Source organism: Populus trichocarpa, chromosome 1 (genome assembly GCF_000002775.5).
Source record: "Populus trichocarpa isolate Nisqually-1 chromosome 1, P.trichocarpa_v4.1, whole genome shotgun sequence".
In the NCBI taxonomy this organism is placed as follows: Eukaryota; Viridiplantae; Streptophyta; class Magnoliopsida; order Malpighiales; family Salicaceae; genus Populus; species Populus trichocarpa.
The window spans coordinates 2632716-2655220 of NC_037285.2; the positions used below are offsets into that span (position 1 = coordinate 2632716).

General features: G+C 34.5%; 1 protein-coding gene across 3 annotated transcripts; it reads left to right on the forward strand.

Moving 5' to 3' along the window:
• Nucleotides 1-3159: 3159 nt before the first annotated feature.
• Nucleotides 3160-21945, forward strand: LOC7476808 (uncharacterized). 3 transcript variants are annotated; one of them, XM_024585599.2, is made up of 29 exons: nucleotides 3160-3380; nucleotides 3583-3838; nucleotides 3940-4097; nucleotides 5711-5776; nucleotides 6602-6719; nucleotides 6825-6934; nucleotides 7057-7152; nucleotides 8324-8447; nucleotides 9787-9854; nucleotides 10135-10221; nucleotides 10426-10578; nucleotides 10668-10757; nucleotides 10954-11013; nucleotides 11116-11234; nucleotides 11354-11441; nucleotides 13268-13372; nucleotides 13450-13554; nucleotides 13656-13708; nucleotides 13853-13916; nucleotides 14003-14137; nucleotides 14256-14368; nucleotides 14445-14538; nucleotides 14846-15065; nucleotides 15636-15766; nucleotides 18078-18224; nucleotides 18398-18526; nucleotides 19820-19918; nucleotides 20167-20205; nucleotides 21257-21945. In XM_024585599.2, the coding sequence occupies exons 2-29, from the start codon at nucleotides 3598-3600 to the stop codon at nucleotides 21392-21394; spliced, it is 3150 nt and encodes a 1049-aa protein (XP_024441367.1). In that variant the 5' UTR covers nucleotides 3160-3380; nucleotides 3583-3597; the 3' UTR covers nucleotides 21395-21945. The 3 variants fall into 3 exon arrangements, with proteins under 3 accessions (XP_024441367.1, XP_002299168.1, XP_024441375.1); XM_002299132.4 differs by having other exon boundaries at nucleotides 3161-3327; XM_024585607.2 differs by having other exon boundaries at nucleotides 3161-3327; nucleotides 13453-13554.
• The last annotated feature ends 560 nt before the right edge of the window (nucleotides 21946-22505 follow it).

The window sequence follows — 22505 nt, forward strand, 5'->3', positions numbered from 1 at the left end:
AGGTTGAAAGAGATCAAAACCTATTTTGTTTATGGGCTCTTGGCCAGAGACTAGACAAAATCCATTTTGGTGCACGGGCCTAACCCACCCAACACTTGGCCCAGGCCCGAGCTTATTTCATGCATCATATAAACTTCTCCATCTTGAGGATTTCTGACATGATTTGAACATTATTTCTTATAATAATAATAATAATAATATGACTTCACGGAGAATCACAGACACCGAAGCTAGTATAAACTTCTCTATTTTGAGGATTTCTACCGAGTTATTGTTCGAGGAATTATTTTACATGTTATTTTACTCTTAGCATTTCTCGGAACTACTATACCATAATTTCTTGTTTTATTTTTCTATTTGTTGTGAGATCACGCACGCAGTAAGGGAAATGGGATTCATAAATTGGGTTCGAGTTGGCTTGCGATTGTCGAGTCAACTGGATTTTAATGGTAAAAGTCAACCGAAACGGGTCCTGAACATGGGCAACGGAAGCTTTTAATGCGAGCAAGGACAGTGATTGGGTTGTGTGATTAACCGATCCTTGAAGTTAGCATGCCGAGTGAAGGAAAAACTCAGACCATATTCTTAATGTTGAGCATGGATACCTTTTCATTTCTTAATGTTGACGTGCTGGTAACTTGATGAGAAAAACATGAAAGTAATGATAAATATTGGATCATGTCAGCTCTCAGGGTATAGTGCAATTCATCAGCTCTTAAATTTGTTTTTTAAAAATCACTACTTTGAGCGTCACAAACCTCATAATCACTAGGGCTTATATAGTCGTTAACTTTATGGTCTCGAAAGATTAGTCGAAGTGCGTGTAAACTGGTTCGGACACCCACAATTAACAAAAAAAATATGAGATCATGTCCAGAAGCTAGTTCATATTTATTTGTAGTTTTATGAGGTGTTTGAGAGTTTGATAGTTGTTGTTTTTCTAAATATTTTTTATTTGAAAATGTATCTAAATAATATTTTTTTATAAAAAATTTTTATTTTTGATATCAATATATCAAAATATCTGAAAATATAAAAAAATAATTTAAAATAAAAAAATAATTTTTTTAAAAAAACAAGAGTGTATTACGAGCGTGTTTGACAGTATGGTTGCAGGTGCTTTTCAAATAACTTTTTGTGCCAAAATGTATACCAATGATGTTTTTTTATTTTTTAAAAATCATTTTTGACATCAGCACATCAAAACGATCCAAAACATATAAATCATATTAAATTTTAGTAAAAAAAAAATTCAAAATTTTTAAGAATGCAACCGTAACCGCGTTCCCAAACGTCCCGTGAAGGAAAGGTTTTGTCGACACGGGTGAGCTGGTGACGACCCCAGTGAAGATTGTAACTAGCATGAAAGAAATAACTTTAATCAACGAGCTTGTCTACGCATGCAAAATAATGTTTCCTTGAAAAAATATATTTTTTAAAAAAAGAGCTTGGAAACACTTAATTTGTTTGAATTTCATCCACATACTGTACTGAAACTCGTAAATTACAGGCTATTTTAATTGGAACACTTTATTTTATTTTTTTAAATTTCAACCTCGATGGTATTTTGACCGATATCCCTTTCCATAGATTCATTTTAATCTAACCATTAATATCACATGCAAGTCATATATTTTAATTTAATCATTAATCCTGACTTTATTGCTATAAGTGTTAATTAATTTATTAGAATATCAGCAGAGGTTTTTTTTTTTTTTTTTTTACGGTTCTTTCTTCAGTTTTTCACATTTCATAGAAAATCAAATAAAAAAAATGAATAAAAGATGGTGAAATGGGTGGTCATCAAAGCATTCTATTATCCAAGAGTTCAACTCGCAAATGTTTGTATGTACCAACCCTTGAAAGAAAACTCTGCTCTTTTCTTGATTGTTGAACGTAGAAGCAGCCATTATAGAAGGGGTGATTTGCCGTGCGCCCGAAACAATTGCTTTGTAAAATTTTAATTTTTTTTTAGTTTTGAATTAATTTTTTTTATATATTTTTAGATTGATATATTAACATTAAAAATAAATTTTTAAAAATAAAACAAATATTATTTTACTGTATTTCCTAATAAAAAATATATTAAAAAACAATTATTACCACACCTATAAACACAACACCAATAAACACAACACCCACTTAATGGTCCATCAAAACAATATTTATTTATTTTTATATTTTAGATGACAAAATTGACCCTTTCTATTTTCATCTTAAGAAAGAAACAAGTCGGAAAACTTTTTTGAATTCTTTGAAACCTTAAAACAAATAAATCATAATTCACATAAAAATATCACTAATAAATACAACGTGTTTAGCATGTTTTTGTTATCCTGCTGTCTTTACTTGTTAAAATTATAGAAATAGTTAAAGCATCTTTTATTGTATGTCACGTTAAAAATACATAAATTTATTCTATATATTTATTTTAAACCATAAACTTTAAAAAAATAATTTTAAAAATGATCTTAAAAATAATTTTTAAAAAATAAAAAATATCATCAAGATGCATTTTAGCACGAAAAACACTTTGAAAAATAACCACAACTACACTCCCAAACAGACACATAATGTCATAAATATAATTAATAAATCTTGATAAATATTAATTAACTAGAATGTTTTTAATATTAATAATGACTTTAACATTGATGATATCAAATTATAATAGTTAATTAAGGTAATATGATATAGAAATAAATCATAAATACACAATTATTTTATAAATTTGTTTTCAAGATCAAACACAAAACATCACACCATTAACATTTTACTTAAAATATTCGATATTAATATTAAATCATTAATAGTTTACTCAATATTGGCTCACAAATACAAGAAGATGATAACGGAGATAAATAAATAAAAACACACTACTTGAAGCTGCATTTTGCTTGACTTCCCTAAAATTTTAATTCAATTTAATTTCTTGTAAAATATTTCTCTTTAATTTATTATAAATTCTCATGCATAAAAAAAAAAGCTATTAAATTGAATATCACTGAAGATTCTCCGGGAAAAAAAAGCGCGTAAACACTACGTTCACTCCAACACACCCCCTCCCAACCAACCAAATCGAACGGCTCAGAAACAACGCAAGCATGCCAACGCACACACAAACCCAAAAAGGAAAGTAAAAAAAAAACAGAAGAAAATACAAAGCCAAACACAACAATGCTCACCATTGTAGTAGTCACCCCCTAAGCCAAAAAAAATAAAAAAAATAAAAAAAATCGGATTCTCTCTTCATCACAAAAGGAAACCACAATCTTGATCATAAAAAACACTGAAAACACCATTTTTTCTAGATCTCAGATCCATCAGGTAATCACAAAATCCTCTCTCTGTCCATTTTTTCTCTCCTCAATAAATATCCTGTAAGCTATTTTTTTCCTCTTCAAATCGCTTACTTCACTGATTATTCGAACCCTAACTTTCACTTTTTTCCGTGTAATCAAGCAATTTATTTTTCTTGATTCCTGTATTGATCTATTTCAGCTATTATTGATTTATTTTTTTTGGATTTTTTGGTTAATTTTGGACTAGTTAACGCGTTTATGTTTTGATGATGATGTTTAGGGTTTGGTTTTATCGATGGAGAGTTTAGCGCAACTAGAAGCATTGTGCGAGAGGCTATACAATTCGCAAGACTCTGCAGAGAGAGCACACGCGGAGAATGCATTGAAATGCTTTTCAGTGAATACCGATTACATTTCGCAATGCCAGTACATTCTTGACAATGCGTCTACGCCTTACTCGTTGATGCTCGCCAGTTCTAGTTTGTTGAAACAAGTCACTGATCATAGCCTCTCTTTGCAGCTCCGTCTTGATATCAGTAATATTTTAATTTATTATTGTTTCAGTTTAGTGTGTGTATGCCTTTTTTTTAATTGATTTCGTGGTGTACTGATTTTTTTTGTGTTTGTTTTGTGGCAGGGAATTACTTGATTAACTATTTGGCTACGAGAGGACCGTTACCACAGTTTGTTAATGCGTCTTTGATTCAACTTCTCTGTCGTGTTACGAAGTTTGGATGGTTTGATGATGATAGATTTAGAGAAGTGGTCAAGGAGGCTACTGATTTCTTGAGTCAGGTTGGATGTTTCTTGTGTTGTGCATTTCTGCGTGTTATTTCGTGCCCACGTGTTTCATGGATCTTAAAGGTTTCGTATATGGTTATTATTATTATATTTTTGTGAAGTGCTAGAGGCGTCGATGGTACCGATGTGAATTCTTCGTAGGTATATTTAATTTTGGTTGCTTTTTGAATTTTGATGCACAGTTACTCCTTTTGGTAGTATTAAAGAAGCAAAACCAGCTCGTAGCTTTGGCCTTTCCGAGGTGTTGGTCTGATAATTTCTTTGCTCCTAAATTGGAATGTAATAAGAAAAACCAGCTCGTAGCTTTGGCCTTTCCGAGGTGTTGCTATGATAATTTCTTTGCTCCTAAATCGGAATGTAATAATTTCTTTGCTACTGAGTTGTCAAGAATTATTCCAAACCAGCTCGTAGCTTTACCCTTGTCGATGTGTTGCTATGATAATTTCTTTGCTACTGAGTTGTCAAGAATTATTCCAAACCAGCTCGTAGCTTTACCCTTGTCGATGTGTTGCCCTGATGATTTCCTTGCTACTAAGTTGGCATGTATATGCAAAACCAACTTGTAGCTTTACCCTTGCTGACGCGTTGCAACGATAATTTCTTTGCTCCTAAATTGGCAAATTTTCAGCAAAACCATCTTGTAGCTTTACGTCACCAAGTTGCCGCTGCTAAGGATAACTTCGCTCCTAAAATGGGAAAGCAATTTAAGATAAAACAATTATTTTGTTTCCATGTTTTCAATATGCGATACATATTTCTTGAGCCAATATGGCTATTTTTATATTCTTGGGGAATGCTCGGGGTGTGGATGATACCTATGCAAGTTTTTCGTTGTTGTATTTTATTTTTTTCCTTTTTGAATTTTGGTGTGTACTTGTTATGGGAGTATTAGATGGTAAAGCAATTCATAGCTTTATCTTTGATGAGGTCTTGTTACTGTTAATGTCTTTGCTCCTAAATTGGAATGTGATTTAAGACTAAATCAAATTTTGTATTTTTTATGAGATAAACCTCAACTTTTATATAATTAAAAAGTTTTCAATTTGTAAGGACAAAACTGTAAAGTTTTTAAAATTTTGGAGGTTCCCATGGCCTGCTCATGTTAAAGTGTAGTTCCCGCCCTGAATTTTTTTTTTAAATTTCATTGCGCTAGTCCAAATGGCCATCTTCAGAATTATGGCAAAAATGAAGAATAAATATCAGATGAAGTTGATTATTATTTTTTTTTCTAATTGCAAGCTTAAGTCGTACTTATGGTTAATAATGCACATGGCTTTGCTGTTTTAAATATGTTCTTCTCATCCTATACCATATTGGACTGTCTTTTCCTTCTTAATTAGCATTGACCCCTGAATTGCCAAGTGCCACTTTTCTATCTAGCAAACTAAGCTCTACATGCAGCTTATGAAGATTTTAAAGTGTTCCATTACTGTTTTTCTTATACTTTATATCGATTCTTTTGTTCTATATTATGCGCAACTTTCTTTCTGGTTACCTGCAGTTATTGATTATGGCTTTTCGAAGCACACTGTTATTGATGAGGTGTGTGTGGAAACATTTATCATTGTCATTGCTGTAATTATTATTTACTTCTCTTCTTTAAACAGGCATCTAAGGAGCACTATGAAATTGGTTTGAAGATACTGAATCAACTTGTGTCTGAAATGAACCAGGTTAGTTTCTAGCGCTTTTTCAAAGTTTCTCAATACTATGATTCTAGCTGTTTTCTTGTGCTAAAAAAATAAAATTACTTCTTGTTCTCGGGATGATTTCCTACGGTTTAATGATTCATTGGATATGAGGAGGCCCCATAAGCTTTTAAGCCTCCAACATCTTTAATAAAAATATGAGGGTAAGGTTCTCAAAATAAAAAAAAAAAGAAAGAAAGAAAGAAAAGAAAGAAAGAATGAAAAGAAAAGGTAGAAGAAGAAACATGAGGGTAAGTTTTAGTATCTTGCATCATGCTTCAAAGTGGGGCTTCATGCTTCATCCACTTGGTTAAAAAAATGGAGTAACGCGACTACATTTCGACTTTGAAACACTCTATACATCATTGTTTTGGGGACAAGTGAATGTTGTCATTTCAAGTACTTATATTTAATATTGCATTGTATGTAGATAACCAATAAACCTCATGTATACTGAAGTGAATGAAAGACCTGACATCTCCAAGCTTAGAGTTTTATTGTAGTTCTTATTTCTATTACTTAACAGTTTCCTTAGAAAATCTCACTCGTTTATTCCTTGTAAAACTCCTTTCTACAATATGCTATGTGATGGTTTCATAGATCAGCTTCACCACTAGAGCAAGACATAAATATCTTACTTTTGCAGTTTGAATATGAACTTTTTACTCGTACATCCTCTCTTTTCTATCACTTAGCTGTTATTTTCATTGTTAGTATTGTTCACCACCACCACCACCACCACCACCATCATTGTGATGTTGTCTGATTACTGATATTTGCTTGTGTATTTCTTATTGTGCAAATTCTCAGCCAAATTCAGGGTTGCCTTCAACAAATCATCGAAGGGTAGCTTGCTCCTTTAGGGACCAGTCGCTTTTTCAAATATTCCAAATTTCTTTAACATCATTGAGTCAACTGAAAAATGACGGTAATGGTTTAATGTTTCCTATGCCCACCCACCAATCAACTGTGTGCCAGTTGTAGCTAATTTCTTTATTAGTCATTCTGATATTTTGCATTATGTCTGGTACAGTTACGAGTCGATTGCAAGAGTTGGCACTTTCTCTTTCGCTAAAATGTTTATCTTTTGATTTTGTTGGGACATCAATTGATGAAAGTTCAGAGGAGTTTGGTACTATTCAGGTTTTGATTACTTATTCTAGTACTGTATGATTTTTTAAATTGTAATTACATAACACTAGAATGTGCTATATATGCTGTTTATTGATTGGATTGTTACAAGCAAATATATGGTAATTCTGTAGATACCGTCGTCCTGGAGGCCTGTTTTAGAGGATCCATCAACTTTGCAGATCTTTTTTGATTATTATGCCATTACAACATCTCCTCGTTCAAAAGAGGTCAGTTGATGTGCTGCTTCTTTTCCTATGATCCACGTGCTATAAATTTTTATGATTCATTGTTAGAGTATTGACCGTGATCCGTAAAGCTCCTGTAATATTCTTCCTTACCTGCTTCATTATGCATTAGCATCGTTCTTTTTAGCTAGTAGTCTATGCTAAAAGTTTAAAATCTTGGTACATTGAATCAATCTTTGTGAGGAAGATCTTGAATTTGTTAATGTTTGTATGTTAGGATCTTTTGGGTCTTGGTGTGTAGAGCTATGGGTTTCTTGCGGGTCATGGTGGACTTAAATGCATGGAGGTCTTGTCAATTTTTTTAGTTCTACACAAAAATGATATTTGGGTTTGCATGTTGGCTATTTTTGTGGAAGAAATCATATTATTTGGTTTTGAGGTGAATTCTGAGTAGGATGGCGGATTTGTTGACTTCCTTTGTGTCTTGGAGGAAGATTTTATGGCGCAGCTTCATCTGTTATCAGCATGCTAGAATTTAAGGATTAGTTATGTTCCTTGCATCTTTTAGGGGCTTTCAAGGGTGCTGTTCTTGCTAGTATTCAGCAGGATTGGTGTCTATTCTATATTGAGTTTGGTTTCTTGATCTTCTTTGTTACTTTGGAGGATCTCTTATTTTTATCTCATCTTGTGCATTCTTCCCATGCTAATAATGCATCCTTCTTTAGTAATTTTTTTTTTTGCTTAGGGAAGCAAATGAGCTCTGAGGGAAGAATCTTTGCTTAATGTTTGGTCTTAAGCCTATAAATTGTTGGCAAACATTACAAATTTTGCTAATTAGGAGGACATCTTAACCATGCTGATCGTTTGGTAGTTTTGTAACTTTGTACATGGTGCATATTGGAGTTTTTGCATGCAGTTCATCTCATTCTATATAGTAGTGGTACTTATAGTGCTTTTTTTAATGGTATTTTACACTTCCAATGATAAAAAAAAATGTTGGATGTAAATAAACCGAAAGATGCTGTCATGTATGTAAATGTGACTGAACAGTGGAAATATTTTTTACCTCATATTTAGGCTTGTATTTGTTGGATGTTAAATTTAGTCTTAATTTTTTCTGGTCATTCATTATTTTTCTTTGAGATGTGGATTTAGGTGTTTGTTTGCTGCTTTACTCCTCATTGCTCTGGGTTCTTATCGGTTTTGTTTCTAGGCTCTGGAATGCTTGGTTCGATTAGCATCAGTACGACGCTCTTTGTTCACAAATGATGCTGCCCGTTCCAAGTTTTTGGCCCATTTGATGACAGGAACCAAGGAAATTCTACAAACAGGACGAGGTGATGTTACCTTCTTCCTTTTCCTTTTAGTATGATCATGTAATTTTACCAAATGGTTATTCAAATATAATGCACATTCATTTTGTTGGTTTTGGTTTCTTTGTTGTTACCTCCTCTTTTTTTGTGGTGTCTTCTCTCTGGAGTGTTTCTTATTCTCCACTAAGATTTTGTATTTATTTGGAGGATATTGCAATATAATTTTGTTTTATCTTTAAAAAATTCAAATATAAATCCATGCATTTCTGTGTGGGTTTCTATTTTTTTTTCCCTCTCTTCATTGTTGAGAATAAGTTTTAGTGTGGAAAATTGACCGTTGTTAATGATGTGGACACCTTCCAAGATACGCTAAAATCAAATTTGAATGGTTTGCAACTTGATCCAACAAGAACTTGTCTTAGAGAACTAAAGTTATAGCCCAACTAATTTAAACAAGTCTAAAGTTGTTTTTGTAATTTGCTGGCAGAATCGAAGCTCAACTTAAAATGCATGTTTCTCCCGTCATAATGAATTAGAAAGCGTGCCATATATCACTGGAAAGATATGGATGTCTATTTTCCAATGCATCTAGAATCACATTAAAATTCCTTCTGTAGCTCTAATTATGACCAAAACAATAGCGAAAGGTCAAAACTGACAAATTTGAATCTTTTTATTCCAATCTTTTTGTAATGTCGGAATGCCCACTTGCAAATCCTTCTTGAACATGAATTAAATTAATCAAGGCTTGTTTTTTATTATTTAATATTTTCTTGAAGTTTACCCTAGCCCATTGAAGAAGTCTATTGAAAGCCTCTTTGAACCTCTTAGCCCTAAGTCTTTTCACTGCACCAACCATAACCTCTAACGGATCTCTTGGTGTTGCTTGGATCGCATCAGTTAAAGGTTTAGCCACTATTTGGTCATTGCATGCGCAAACTTAGACAAACCTATATCAATTATGATGTGAATTTGTATTAGTTCCCAGTTAAAGCATGCTTTAAATGGCCTGTGGACTTCTTGAGAGGAATTTCTGTAACTATGTTGGTATTAAGTGTTTTCAATCTGTTTGTCTTTAGATTTTAATCGTGCTTAGTGAATACTTGTTAAACAGTTCTGTTGTCTTTTACTGCTTTCACTTTTAATTCTAAAGGGATTTTGAGTCCCAGGAATCAATATGTCAATTCAGGTGTGTAAATGGTACACGAATGTGGTAATTTAGTTGTGCTGGTTTCTCTAAACCTTAATTCTGTTTTTGTAGCCATCAGCTAGCCATTTTCTTATCTCAAATTTTACACGTGTTGCCCATCCCCCCAGTTTGCTTCTCTTTCACTGATTGTGGCGTGATATTTTTTGTTATTAGGTCTTGCTGATCATGATAATTATCATGAGTATTGCCGTCTTCTTGGACGTTTCAGAGTGAATTATCAGGTAATTTATTGTATTATCACATTTTTTAAATCAGTCTTGTCCTATGTTTTGTTTTCTTGTTCTGCATTTTCCCATGCTATTGGTCTTCAACTTATAGGTTTGTTCGCGTGGACACACTCACATGTCTGTAGAGACTGCCACTTGATGCTGTATAGCTGCATACTTGTGCATGTGCATGGGATGGATTTGCTGGCATATGTTCATAGTTTTGCATGATGCTTTTTAATTATGTTCATTCCATAAACCTGACTCCTTTTGAAACACATAAAATTTACTGCAGTTGTCAGAGCTTGTGAACGTGGAAGGCTACAGTGATTGGATACAGTTGGTGGCAGAATTCACTTTAAAGTCTTTGCAGTCTTGGCAGGTGGGTCAGTGTTTATTGCCTGAAGTGTTTAAAAAACTAGTCATACCTGGCCTTCATTATATATAACTGCATCTATGTTTAACAACGGGATGCCTGTTCCTTGCAACCATAATTATTCCTTGCTCATGTGCCTGAAACATTATGCTTAGAATCCATACTACACATTTTGCAACTTATCTGCTGATTAAGTTTATGTCTTACCAGTGGGCCAGCAGCAGTGTATATTATCTTCTAGGGTTGTGGTCCAGATTGGTGACATCTGTACCATACTTGAAGGGCGAGGCACCTAGTTTGCTTGATGAGTTTGTGCCCAAAATTACTGAAGGCTTTATAACATCAAGATTTAACTCTGTGCAGGTCTGCTTGTTTCTAGGATTGATATTCTGATTCTTCTTAAAATTCTACATAAAATGTTGAGTTCCTGTTTGCTGCTCTTTTTTCTGCAGGCTGGATTCACTGACGATGAAGATCCATTAGACAATGTTGAGCTTCTTCAAGACCAGCTAGATTGCTTTCCTTATCTTTGCAGATTTCAGGTCTGGTTTGAAGTTTCTATATATAATATGTGATGGCCTCCCTGTCAGTTATCCAGCCTGGAGTTTTCTTGGTTTTGAAGTTCCAGATAAAATTAATTTTAGTTTCATGAATTGCATGTGTGCGAAACTCTTGATCTTATCAGCCAATCAAGGCTAGGGGTTTGTTATGATTATTTCTACCCATTCGTTTTTGCAGTATCAAAGCAGCAGTTTTTATATAATAAACACAATGGAGCCTATTCTGCAATCATACACGGTACGAGAAGTGTATTGGATGAGATATTCTTGGAATGTTGACTATTTTTGGAACTTAACATGATAAATAATCTTAAACATTATTTTTGAATGGCTTATACAGGAAAGAGCACGGCTACAGACTGCTGATAACAATGAACTTGCTGTTATTGAGGCAAAACTTTCTTGGATTGTTCATATCATTGCTGCTATTCTTAAAATTAAACAATCTACTGGCTGTAGGTAATTCTGTTTTTCTTTTTTCTTGTCATATATATATCTATATATTTTGCAATTTGTGATTGGAATAACATGCATATGTATTTGCAATTACCAATGTATTTGCTGTGTATCTCATGCAGTGTGGAGTCGCAAGAAGTGCTTGATGCAGAACTTTCAGCTCGTGTTTTGCAATTAATAAATGTTACTGACAGTGGGCTACATAGCCAGGTATACCGACAATAATGAACTGTAATATGAAATGGAATGTAGTGTAAAATTGTTTTTCTTCTCGTTTTCTGTTTAAACAGCATATGAGTCTTTTGTTATGCATTAGCACAGCATTGATACACAATCTTTAATGATTGCTGCATAATGTTATCTATTCAAAAATTGGTTTATTCACACAGCATTAACACACCATTTTCGTGTTTGAATCACTCTAATGTACATTTATTAATTTGCAAATCTAATTTTTACTATTCAATTTATTAGTCCTTTTATAGTTTGTGCATGTAAAAAAATCAATCAAGTTGGTTGGAGCTTTGTTTCTGAGATGCAAGGGAGTATACTTTGTTATTGTTATTTGTGTTGATTTAAAGTTTCATGTATGTTAGAAGCAACGTGGTCTACATCTTATCTTCTGGTTCTAAAAATTATTGCTGAATCAAAACCGAGTAGTTTCATGGACGTTGACATTGCTAGGTTCTGCAGCATAGGTGTACTGGGCATATCATCTCACAAACCTGCAGATCGACACATTGAAAGGATGGATTTTGGAAAAATACTGTATTATTTGATATTGACTTGTTTTTAACCCTTTTAAAAAAAAAAAACAGATACAGCTCACTTTTGGTTTTAAAAAGAGTGAACTACTCACTAGAAGCTAAAAAATAAGATTTGAACAGAATGATGCATTGACCCATTCTCATATTTTGTTTCAATACAATTGCTTTGAGGCACATTTTAGTAGACTTATTTCAAAGACCAATATATTGGTGTCAAAAAGCAACTCCAGCAAGATGTGAATAAAACCACTAATATACCGACAATCATCAGCTCTTCTTACAAGCCCTTGGTAGTCTCTTCCTGAAGTTCATTAAACCTTGCCTGGCACCCTTCTTGGTTTGACTTGAATCTGTCACTTTTGACCTTTTGCCTAATAATGGGGTCATTACATCATCTTCATTGTATTTAAGTTAATTGCTTTTCCACATGCCAGAAATGATCTTCTTTTATGTTTGCTCATTGTCAAAACTGTCCTGCCATGGTTGGTTTTGGAGGCTGAAATTTTCTCGTTTCTTCATATTAGAGATTTCAAGCTACAAATTTATGCTTTAGTTTATTGTAGGGTTAAAATGTGTCATTATTGGCAACTTGTTGCTTGCATTTCAATTTGTTAATTGTTTGCTGTCATGTGGTATGGGCATATGGGGTGATGGGTTATTGTAATATCATTATAGAATTCCTCACTCTGGCATCTTTAACCAGTTGGGAGATAGGATTCTTTCTTTTGCAAATATTCTCAGACAGGCTTGGGGTCACCATGGAATATGTATAACATGGCTCACCACTTATTTTATGGAACTTAGTACAATATTGTACTGTTCATTACTGTGCTCAAAGTTGATACTTTATTTTGCTTTTTCACTCTAGTTCAACGTAGGGAGATTCCATGAGATGTTTAATATGCTGTCATGTCTATCCTCTTGGTTATCAATTTATCATTAACACTTGATCTGCCTAAGGTTTTGTTTGTAACTGCAATTACTAGATATGCATGAAGTTACACCTACAATTTGCATAGGTGCTTATTTGCCTTTTCCTTCCTTTTTTGTTAAGAGAAGAATGGTCTTTGTATTTTTTTTCCCCAAAAAGCTATGAAGAAAGACCTTGTTAAATCATTGGTCTAAAAAAATACATTTGCTTACCATCTCCGTGGTCATGCATTTTTGGCATTTTTGGTTCCATTATCTTCAAACTAAGTTCCACCGATTTCTTAATAACAACCTTGGCATTGGTTTTGTTGGTATGCTCATTACCCTTGTATTTAACAGAGATATGGTGAATTAAGCAAGCAAAGACTTGATCGAGCGATTCTTACCTTCTTTCAGCATTTCCGTAAGTCTTATGTTGGTGATCAGGCTGTGCACTCATCTAAGGTAATGGGGTTCCTATTTGTCTTTGTTACAAGCTTTGCACTTGTCAATATTCTCAAGTCTTTTTCTCTGTGCTGCAGCAGCTATATGCTCGTTTGTCTGAACTTCTTGGACTCAGTGATCATCTACTACTATTGAATGTGATTGTTTCAAAAATAGCTACAAATTTAAAGTGTTATACAGAGGTGAATGCTTCATTTTGGATTTTTCCTTAATTTGTGTTCATTCTGTTTTTCAGAAAGTTTTTTTTTTTTTTTTTCAATGCCTTTGTTTATGCTTGATTTAGAGTGAGGAGGTCATTAATCATACATTAAGCTTATTCTTGGAGCTGGCATCCGGGTTAGTATACTGCTTCCTTGTTGGGCTGAAAGTAGTAGTGTTAGTTGTTATGTTTTGACAAAGTTAGTTTATTTTCATCAACAATGATTGGTTGTCTGACCAAGCATTCTTCACTTATTTATTTTTATTTCCCTTTTTGTTTAGGTATATGACTGGAAAGCTGCTTCTGAAACTGGATGCTATCAAATTTATAGTTGCCAACCATACTGTAATTCCAGATCTGACACAGATTGTTCGCTTAATCATTCTTCTTTTAATTTGTTATTAATATTAAATATTCTTTTGAATTTTTAGAGGGAACATTTTCCCTTCTTAGAAGAATATAGAAGCTCTCGTAGCAGAACAACCTTCTATTATACTATTGGCTGGTTAATATTTATGGAGGATAGCCCAGTGAAATTCAAGTCTTCGATGGAACCGCTTTTGCAAGTACTCTCCTGACCCCCTTGTAAAAGAATGTTTCTAGAATCTTGTCAATTCCTCGGAATGAAAAAGCTTTTTTCCTAGAATTTCATTAATTACCTAAATAATGTTTATTGTGTTTTAGGTTTTTTTAAGGTTGGAAACAACTCCTGATTCGATGTTTCGGACTGATGCTGTGAAGTATGCACTAATTGGGTTAATGAGGGATCTTAGAGGAATTGCTATGGCCACAAATAGGTTGGTATATATTTTAGGTATAATGTCTATGATTGATGAACAGTTAGGTTTCATGTCCTTTCTTCTGCTATCTCAGTCGAAGAACGTATGGGCTTTTATTTGATTGGCTGTATCCTGCTCACATGCCGCTTCTCTTGAAAGGCATCTCACATTGGACAGACACACCAGAGGTATGGAATATGAGAGAGATTCGACATCTTAGGTGACATTTTTTTTTATCATGATTTATCTAATTCTCAACTTAAAGAGCCTTGTTTAGAATCTTCTAATGAAACCGTTTGTGGCATCTTCCATGCAATTTTTTAGTCAAATTTGTAATATGTTCTGGAACCACTGACCACTTTATCTCTTGCAATAAGGTGCTGGAAGAGAGCAAATGAAATGTGACTTTGCCTATCTTATCCATATATTATAGATTGTTAGTCTGATTTCATTGTTTTCTATATAGAAATGTCATTATTTGATTTGGTGCTGCAGGTGACAACCCCTTTATTAAAATTCATGGCTGAATTTGTGTTGAACAAGGCCCAACGTTTAACTTTTGATTCGTCATCTCCTAATGGCATTCTTCTTTTCCGGGAAGTCAGCAAAGTAATTGTAGCCTATGGAACGAGGATTTTATCTCTTCCAAATGTTGCTGACATATATGGCTACAAATACAAGGGGATATGGATTTGCCTAACCATTCTCTCAAGAGGTTAACATATGACCCTCTTATTATTGTTAATTGATGGATTTGTATGCTGTGATTGATGAAGGTTGCTTGAATTTTGTTTACTTACCTTTTGCATTGAGTTTGTTGCTGGTATTTTATATTTACTTGATGAATTTATATACAAACTATTCTTAGAGAAGTTTTCAAGGTACATTGGGCTGAAGAATTGTGCATGCACACGCCTGAAGACGTTTACCTAGAAAAAATACAAATGTCTACTGTCTAGCACTTTATTTATTTGCTTGAAAAGAACTTCTCTTATTATCAAACTGCTACCCATCTGTTTTCCATAGATGTCTAATGAGACTCAGTAATTTTTATGAAGTTTGATTCATTTTTATATTGTTTTGTGGCATTTGTAATTTATAGTCTTTGTTGCAAATGTGTATTTCTTATATTTGAATGGTAGGGATGGCAGTAGGTTGAGTTAATTGATGACTTTTTGCTGTTCATTTGTTTCCTTACTGGCTGAATATTCACTGAACCGCAACTTTCCAAATATATATATATATATAATGTGTTGATGTTCTTGTGTTTGCCACTTATTGGCAGCTCTCGCTGGAAACTATGTCAACTTTGGTGTCTTTGAACTGTATGGTGATAGAGCACTCTCTGATGCACTTGATATTGCTCTAAAGATGACACTCTCGATTCCTCTTGCTGATATATTGGCATTTCGAAAGGTATGTAGGATTTCTTGGCTGCTAGTCACACTCCATTGATGTTTTCCTGCATCATGTATTCCTCTACATTCCCTATTAGTTTATTGATTTGTGTTTGCTTGTTTTTGTTACCCTGCAAGGTTTAGTTTTGTATGTACACGTGCTTGTGTGTTTGCATATCCTTTTCTGTTAAGGACTTGGGGGTTCTATTACACTACATTTTAAGCACACCTTGTTTTGGCATATTTATCTGGTTGTAGAGGTGGTTAATTTAGTTAAGATTGAGATGATTCTCTTAGTTGGTGGGGCTCCCTGGAACATATTGGCTAACATGTTGATGCAAGGTTAGTGGCTGTTGCTATCCGTGGAGGGATTATCTTGTTCTTCCCCATGGGATGAATATCCAAACTTCAAAGGTTTTTAAACTACCTGGGATCTCATTATTTAGAGGTTTGAGAAGTTAGCAGGTTGGTGGAGGGATTATCTTTTTTAAGGGAAGCGAGGCTGATACCTATCAAGAGCATGCTTTCTAGTTTTGTGTATTTTACGTCTGCCATCCACTGTTCATTATTCTAGCAAAGAAGGTAGGAAAGGGCCTAAGGTAGGTTACTTTGAAGAAATGTAGTATAACGATTAAAAGGTCATTTGGCAAAATGGACCTGTTAGTTTTTCTGTTAGTACAGGAGGGCTGGGAATCAAATGAGTCAATTATGAAAACAGATCTGAAGATTTATGTTTGAGAGGTATCATATCTGGAGAAAGGTTATTCAAGTCAAATACAGGGAGGAGCATATTTTGGAATTCATAGGAATTAAGAGAGCCTTATGACATGTGGGTGTGGAAATTTGTTAGGAAGGATCTGAGACTTTATGCTTAATGCGAGCTTTCTTGTGGGTAATGCTTTTTCACTCTTTTCTGATACAATTCTTGGTGTGGCAAATTACCACCAAATGTTCAATTCCTGGTTCTCTTTTTTTGTCCAGTGGGGAGTTATGGCGCTAGTTAAGTGGGATATTTTGGTAAGTCCCATATGTTTGGAATGCGTCAATAGAGATTCATAGAAAGGGTTAAACTTATCGGAATGGGTATTTAGATGGGTGCTTGTTCGGGAGTCCAAGAGTTTTATAAAATGTTCTTGATGGAAAGAGATGCTTTTGAAAAATCTCGCTAAGAAGAATTGGACAGTAATGGAACTAATTCTCTTTCAATTTTTTGGCCAGTGAGAAGTTGCCTGGTTAAGATTGTGACTGTTGGTAGATAGGAAAGGTATCAATTTTATATATGCCATTTGCAGTTGAACTTATTTGCTGCTTTGTTTCTTGAATATATTTTTTGTGGAAGCTGTTGTGTGAAGCTGTGGTTGTCATTTTGGTTATTTTAGACTTTCTGAGGTCAGGGTGTTTGCGGCAGAATTAGGAATCTGTGATGTAGAGTTGAATCTGCGCAATTCTGGCTTTAAGTATTCTAAGTTTTAATCCGATTGGATTAGAATATTTCTTGCACAAAGTTAGAATTGGATCACAGATCACTCTTCTTCAATATTCTCATTGTTTTATGATCAGATTAGAACCAGACATTTCTTGCACACACTAAAATATTTTGCAAATTTAGATGACTTTGTGATCAACCGGGTGCATTATTTTACCTTTTGTACTTGGTGATTGTTCAGCACCTCCGTGGTTGATGCAGACAACAATTCAAGCAAAATTCTTGTATTTTTATGTAATTTTTCGAAGATAGGGTAATTTCCATGTTGGCTGGAATTCCAAGGTGTTATTTTTATTTTTTATTATCTGTCCTAAAACTTGTGGTTATTTGGGTCTTCGTATTCTAAACAGGAGTGGTAACATTATTTAGTTTAGGAGTCTTGGATTGTTGTTGGATTAGGTATGCAACTATGACATGGCTTTGTGAGGAGTACATTTAGTTTATGAAGCCTTTAGTGCTTTGTTTTTAGAAAGGGTTCATGAAAGAATTTCCCAGCAATTATGCTTTGAAGTGTTGTGATGAAATCCATCTTAGGTGTGTAACTCCTAAGAACCCTTTGCTTGATCCTTAGGTTTTCCTTCTTACAGGTGTTGTTCCTAGAAACATGCAAGCATGACTCTACTGTGCTTGTATGCACATGTCTGCACTTGCATTCTTTCTTTTTCAAAAAATTTTCAGATTCGATTTTTTGTTATCAGAATTTTATTCTTATTATCCTTATTTTGGCTGATGCTTGATTTTTAGCTTACCATTAGGTGTTTGGTTGATTCTCTTGTCAATTTTGCCTGCTATTCTATTTTTCCACTTCTAATGGTAAGTTCATGTATTTGGCATTTCCTTGCAGCTAACAAGGGCATACTTTGCATTCTTGGAGGTTCTATTCAGCAGCCACATTGTTTTCGTATTGAATCTGGATACAAACACCTTCATGCATATTGTTGGTTCCCTGGAATCAGGTCTTAAAGGTCTGGATACGAATATCTCATCACAGGTATGTCATGCCAACACTGCAGATGTCATCACTCCTCTCACTAGCTTACCCTGTCATTTATGCATGGCAATATGACATGCCAACACTCCTGGCATATCAGAATGTGACACCATGTATATTTGATTTGTTCTGCTGATTCCCTGCATTTAAGCTAAAAAAACTGAACTTTTCAGTGTGCATCTGCTGTTGACAATTTGGCTGCTTATTACTTCAACAACATCACAATGGGGGAGGTACCCACTTCACCCACTGCAATTAATCTTGCTCGTCATATTGCAGACTGCCCCAATTTGTTTCCAGAGGTTAGTCAGGCTATTCTTTATTACAGTACCCCTCTCTAACATTATTTTCAAGTCTTGTGTGGCTAAACAAGTCTGGCATAAGTTTTTTTTCTGTAGTGTACTTGATGGTGTGGTGCCCTGCCTGCCTGCCAAAGATTTTTCACTTATCTGTATATGGTGATTTTTTTATTTTGATTTTTGAGTTTTTCTTTTCCCAGCAAGAAATATTTTAGATGTCGATTGTGCAAGACCTTAGAAGCTATAATTTTCCTTTCCTTCTGTTATGAGAGTTTGCTGTGACGAGGTATAATGACAGAAAGAGGATGGATGGTTAACTAAGGAACAGTGGAAATAAAGGATAAGTCAGAGAAAATGTGGATCTGAATTATTACTGTGTTACTATTTTTTCTTTAATGTAACAGGGGATAACTCACTCTGAGATCATTATATTGTATGTTGATTTTTGAGTTTTTCTTTTCTCAGCGAGAAATATTTTAGATGTTGATCGTGCAAGACCTTAGAAGCTATAATTTTCTTTTCCTTCTTTTATGAGAGTTTGTTGTGACGAGGTACAAGGACAGAAAGAGGATGGATGGTTAACTACTAACCCTTGTTTGGAAGCAAGGAAGGGTGGAAATAAAGGATAAGTCAGAGAAAATGCCGATCTGAATTATTACCTTGTGTTAATATTTTTTTCTTTAATTTAACAGTGGATAACTCATTCTGAGATCTTGATATTGTATGTTTTTTAAAAAAAAAAGTTTCAGAAAGCCACTTTCTTTCGATTGTTCTTCATTACTTATACAGAATAAACAGTTCCTTTCTTTTCCTATTGCTTTTTTACGTAACTCCCTGGTAATTGTTACTCATGCACCAGGATTAAATGACTCTCAGGCTGTTGAATCTCTTACTGCTCTTGCTTGGTTGTTACTGTGTTGGTGTTTTGACCTTAGCAAATGATGTGTGCATCAGTTAATTAATTTTTATTATTTGCTAACGGAGTTCTTATCAGTTGCTTATCGAAGTGATAAACATCCTATATTTGACATCTCTTGTAAGCTGAATCATCTGTTATATTTCAATGGCTGTTCAGTGCGAGCTCCTTTTTGCATGTTTTGATGTGAATCAAATCACATTTTTTTAATTGTTGACCATGTCTTCTGGCACCAAATATAGAATTCGTATAACATGCTTTGTCTTTTGGAGCTTTCTTCTTATTTGCTTAATTTTGTGCAGTTTTAGATTTTATTTTCATGCTGTTGTTTTTGCATGTTGAACACTTGGGTAACTTGAATAGTTTCCTTGTATTTGCAGATACTGAAGACTCTGTTTGAGATTGTTTTATTTGAGGACTGTGGCAATCAGTGGAGTCTTAGCAGACCCATGCTGAGCTTAACTATCATTAGTGAGCAGGTAATAGTCTATGGCAAAGCCTTATGCTGTTGTTGATAGTTGTCTTCTCTAAACTCAGTTTCTTTGAGTTACAACTTTTATTTTATGTTTGCTTATTATTTGACAATAGGAAGTTAACATGGTTGTGGCGATTCATATATTTGATTTGGATGACTTTGGATCTTCCTTTGAGTTGCTTGTTTAGTTACAGAGTTTGTACTGTCCTTTCTTTTTAATATGTGTCTGAGATAAGCACTGTCACTTTGCAGATATTCTCCGATTTGAAAGCTCAAATCTTGGCTTCACAGGTGAAATATTTACTGCACTTATTGTCATGAAGATGTTTTTTCTTTTAATTTTTTAAAAAATTGTAGTTAGTGTCTACCTGGTTATACAACTATTATTTTGAAGAGAATAAGTTTCAAAAACACATTCAAGTCATTAGATTAGTAGGACCCGCCACTGGGTCCCAAATTAAGATCACCATCTAATGGCTCACAATCTTCTTGAAACTGAATCTTCTTTTTTCTTGTCAAATATCATTTCTCTATTTTAAATAGATAGTCATTTTGGTTCAAGTTTGTATTTGTTATAGCTATACTGTGTTTTATTATAGCTTGTTAACTCAATGTGGTGGAACTAAAATAATGTATCGAAGCTAGAGTTATTTCTCTCACACAAGTAAACACCTGACCCACAACCAATGGCCCGTCTCCTAGCCCCCTTACCGATCAAATGCAAATAAAGAAACCCCATAACCTTATGCAACAAAAATAAATTCTGGGCAGGTAAACAAGTTGACAGGGAATTAAATTCCAAGTAACTCTGCTATTATGTAAATGTAATTTATTACAGGTCAAATTTATACTGAAAACTGTCCCCAAAAGTAGCGGCAATGGAGAGGATTTGTGCCTGACACTTTAGTTAGTAGTTTGCTTTGGTGCATATTCTGTTAATGTTTGATAGGGCTTAGAAGCTGGTAAACCCCCTCATATTACTCCTGTCCAGAGGTTATGATAAACCTTTTTGACCAATGATTACCTGTCAGCCACAACTGTTCATAGTTTCTGGTAACCACCAGGTGTTGATAGTCAAATTGTAGACAGTCATTTCATTTCGTATTATATTCGTAACTGGAAAAGAACAGCACGGTTTGCATGACATTTTAGTTTCACAAAACTCATGCAATCCCAGAGTAAGCTATTAGGAGTAAATAGGAGGCTGCATTTAGTTGTGGGGGTTGGACTTGAACAGTTGAAACTACTGTAAATTAATGGTGCTTTTCTATCATCTATTATGCTGCCTCCTGTTTCTAAAATGCCATCCCTCTGCTGACACTTTCTTTGCGTCATCCTGCAGCCTGTGGATCAACATCAGCGGCTTGCCCTTTGTTTTGATAAACTGATGGCAGATGTTACTCGAAGCTTGGATTCAAAGAACAGGGATAAATTTACTCAAAATCTGACGGTTTTCAGGCATGAATTTCGTGTCAAATAGTTCCAATGTCTTTGCTTGTTGCTCTGCTTTGCTTTGGGGACTGAATTACACCTGCAGAAGATTTTGATTTGAAGAATTGCCATACGCATGCTTCATACACAGTTGTACACAAACACATGGTTTTGTTGCTCATTGACAAGGGAACATGTTTCTTCTGCAGTCTTTAGACTTTGTTACCCAAATCATGTGAAGCAGATATTTTGTAAAACCCAAATGTCTGCTATGGAGAAGGTGTTGTGTGGATTTTTGTTTTTTTTTTGTAGACCCTCCCTCCTCTCAAAGAGTCAAAAGTTTTTAAGAGGGATGATACTAGAAGTTTAGATAGGGTACTATGCCAAGGGGGTCATTAAAAGGTGTGGTGGTGGTGGTGGTGGTGGTTTGATAGATAATTTTAGGGTATCGATTCTTTTTAGAACAAAGATGTAAATCATGATGTTTACTTGGTGTTTTAGAGGTGGGCCAGTTGGAAATAGATTATTTTGTACATTAACCCCTACTTTATTCTTTGTATTTGTTGATAATAGAAAGGAGAAGGGATGAAATTTCAGTCATTCTTGTTTTCCCTTCCTATCATGGAAATTGTTTCCTTTAACCACTAATTTTTCAAGTTTTTTACCTTTTCTGATTCTGTCGCCTATGTAGATGTGATGCCCACTTCGACGCAGGGCGTTCGTGCTCACGAGGTATGTTCATCCAGTCAATTATGGCTGGTGTCTTTTCTTTCCTTTTTCCTTTTTTGAATTGAATGTAGATGTTATACTTTTCCTTTCAAGTCCTCGTTTTCAATTTTTAATTTCTTGTACAAGAAAGTTTTTCCTCCATACATCGGCATACCCTCCCTCCCTGAATATATAATGGATGTTAATTAATGGGGGCACACGTACGGTGTTGGGTTAGATCATAAGTGGTTTTATGTTATCATCTCAAGATCGAATCCGATCAGGTAAGTCTTGATCCATGAAAATTGATACGAGGGAACCTCGACTGTCAACCAAAAAAGCAAGAACTTGCCCGTGGTTTCTTTTCCTCTCTCCACCTCAATTTGGAACTGATCGAATCATACACAAGCCACTCCATGCGAAAGTTTCCAGAGATGGGCAGTCCATGATGT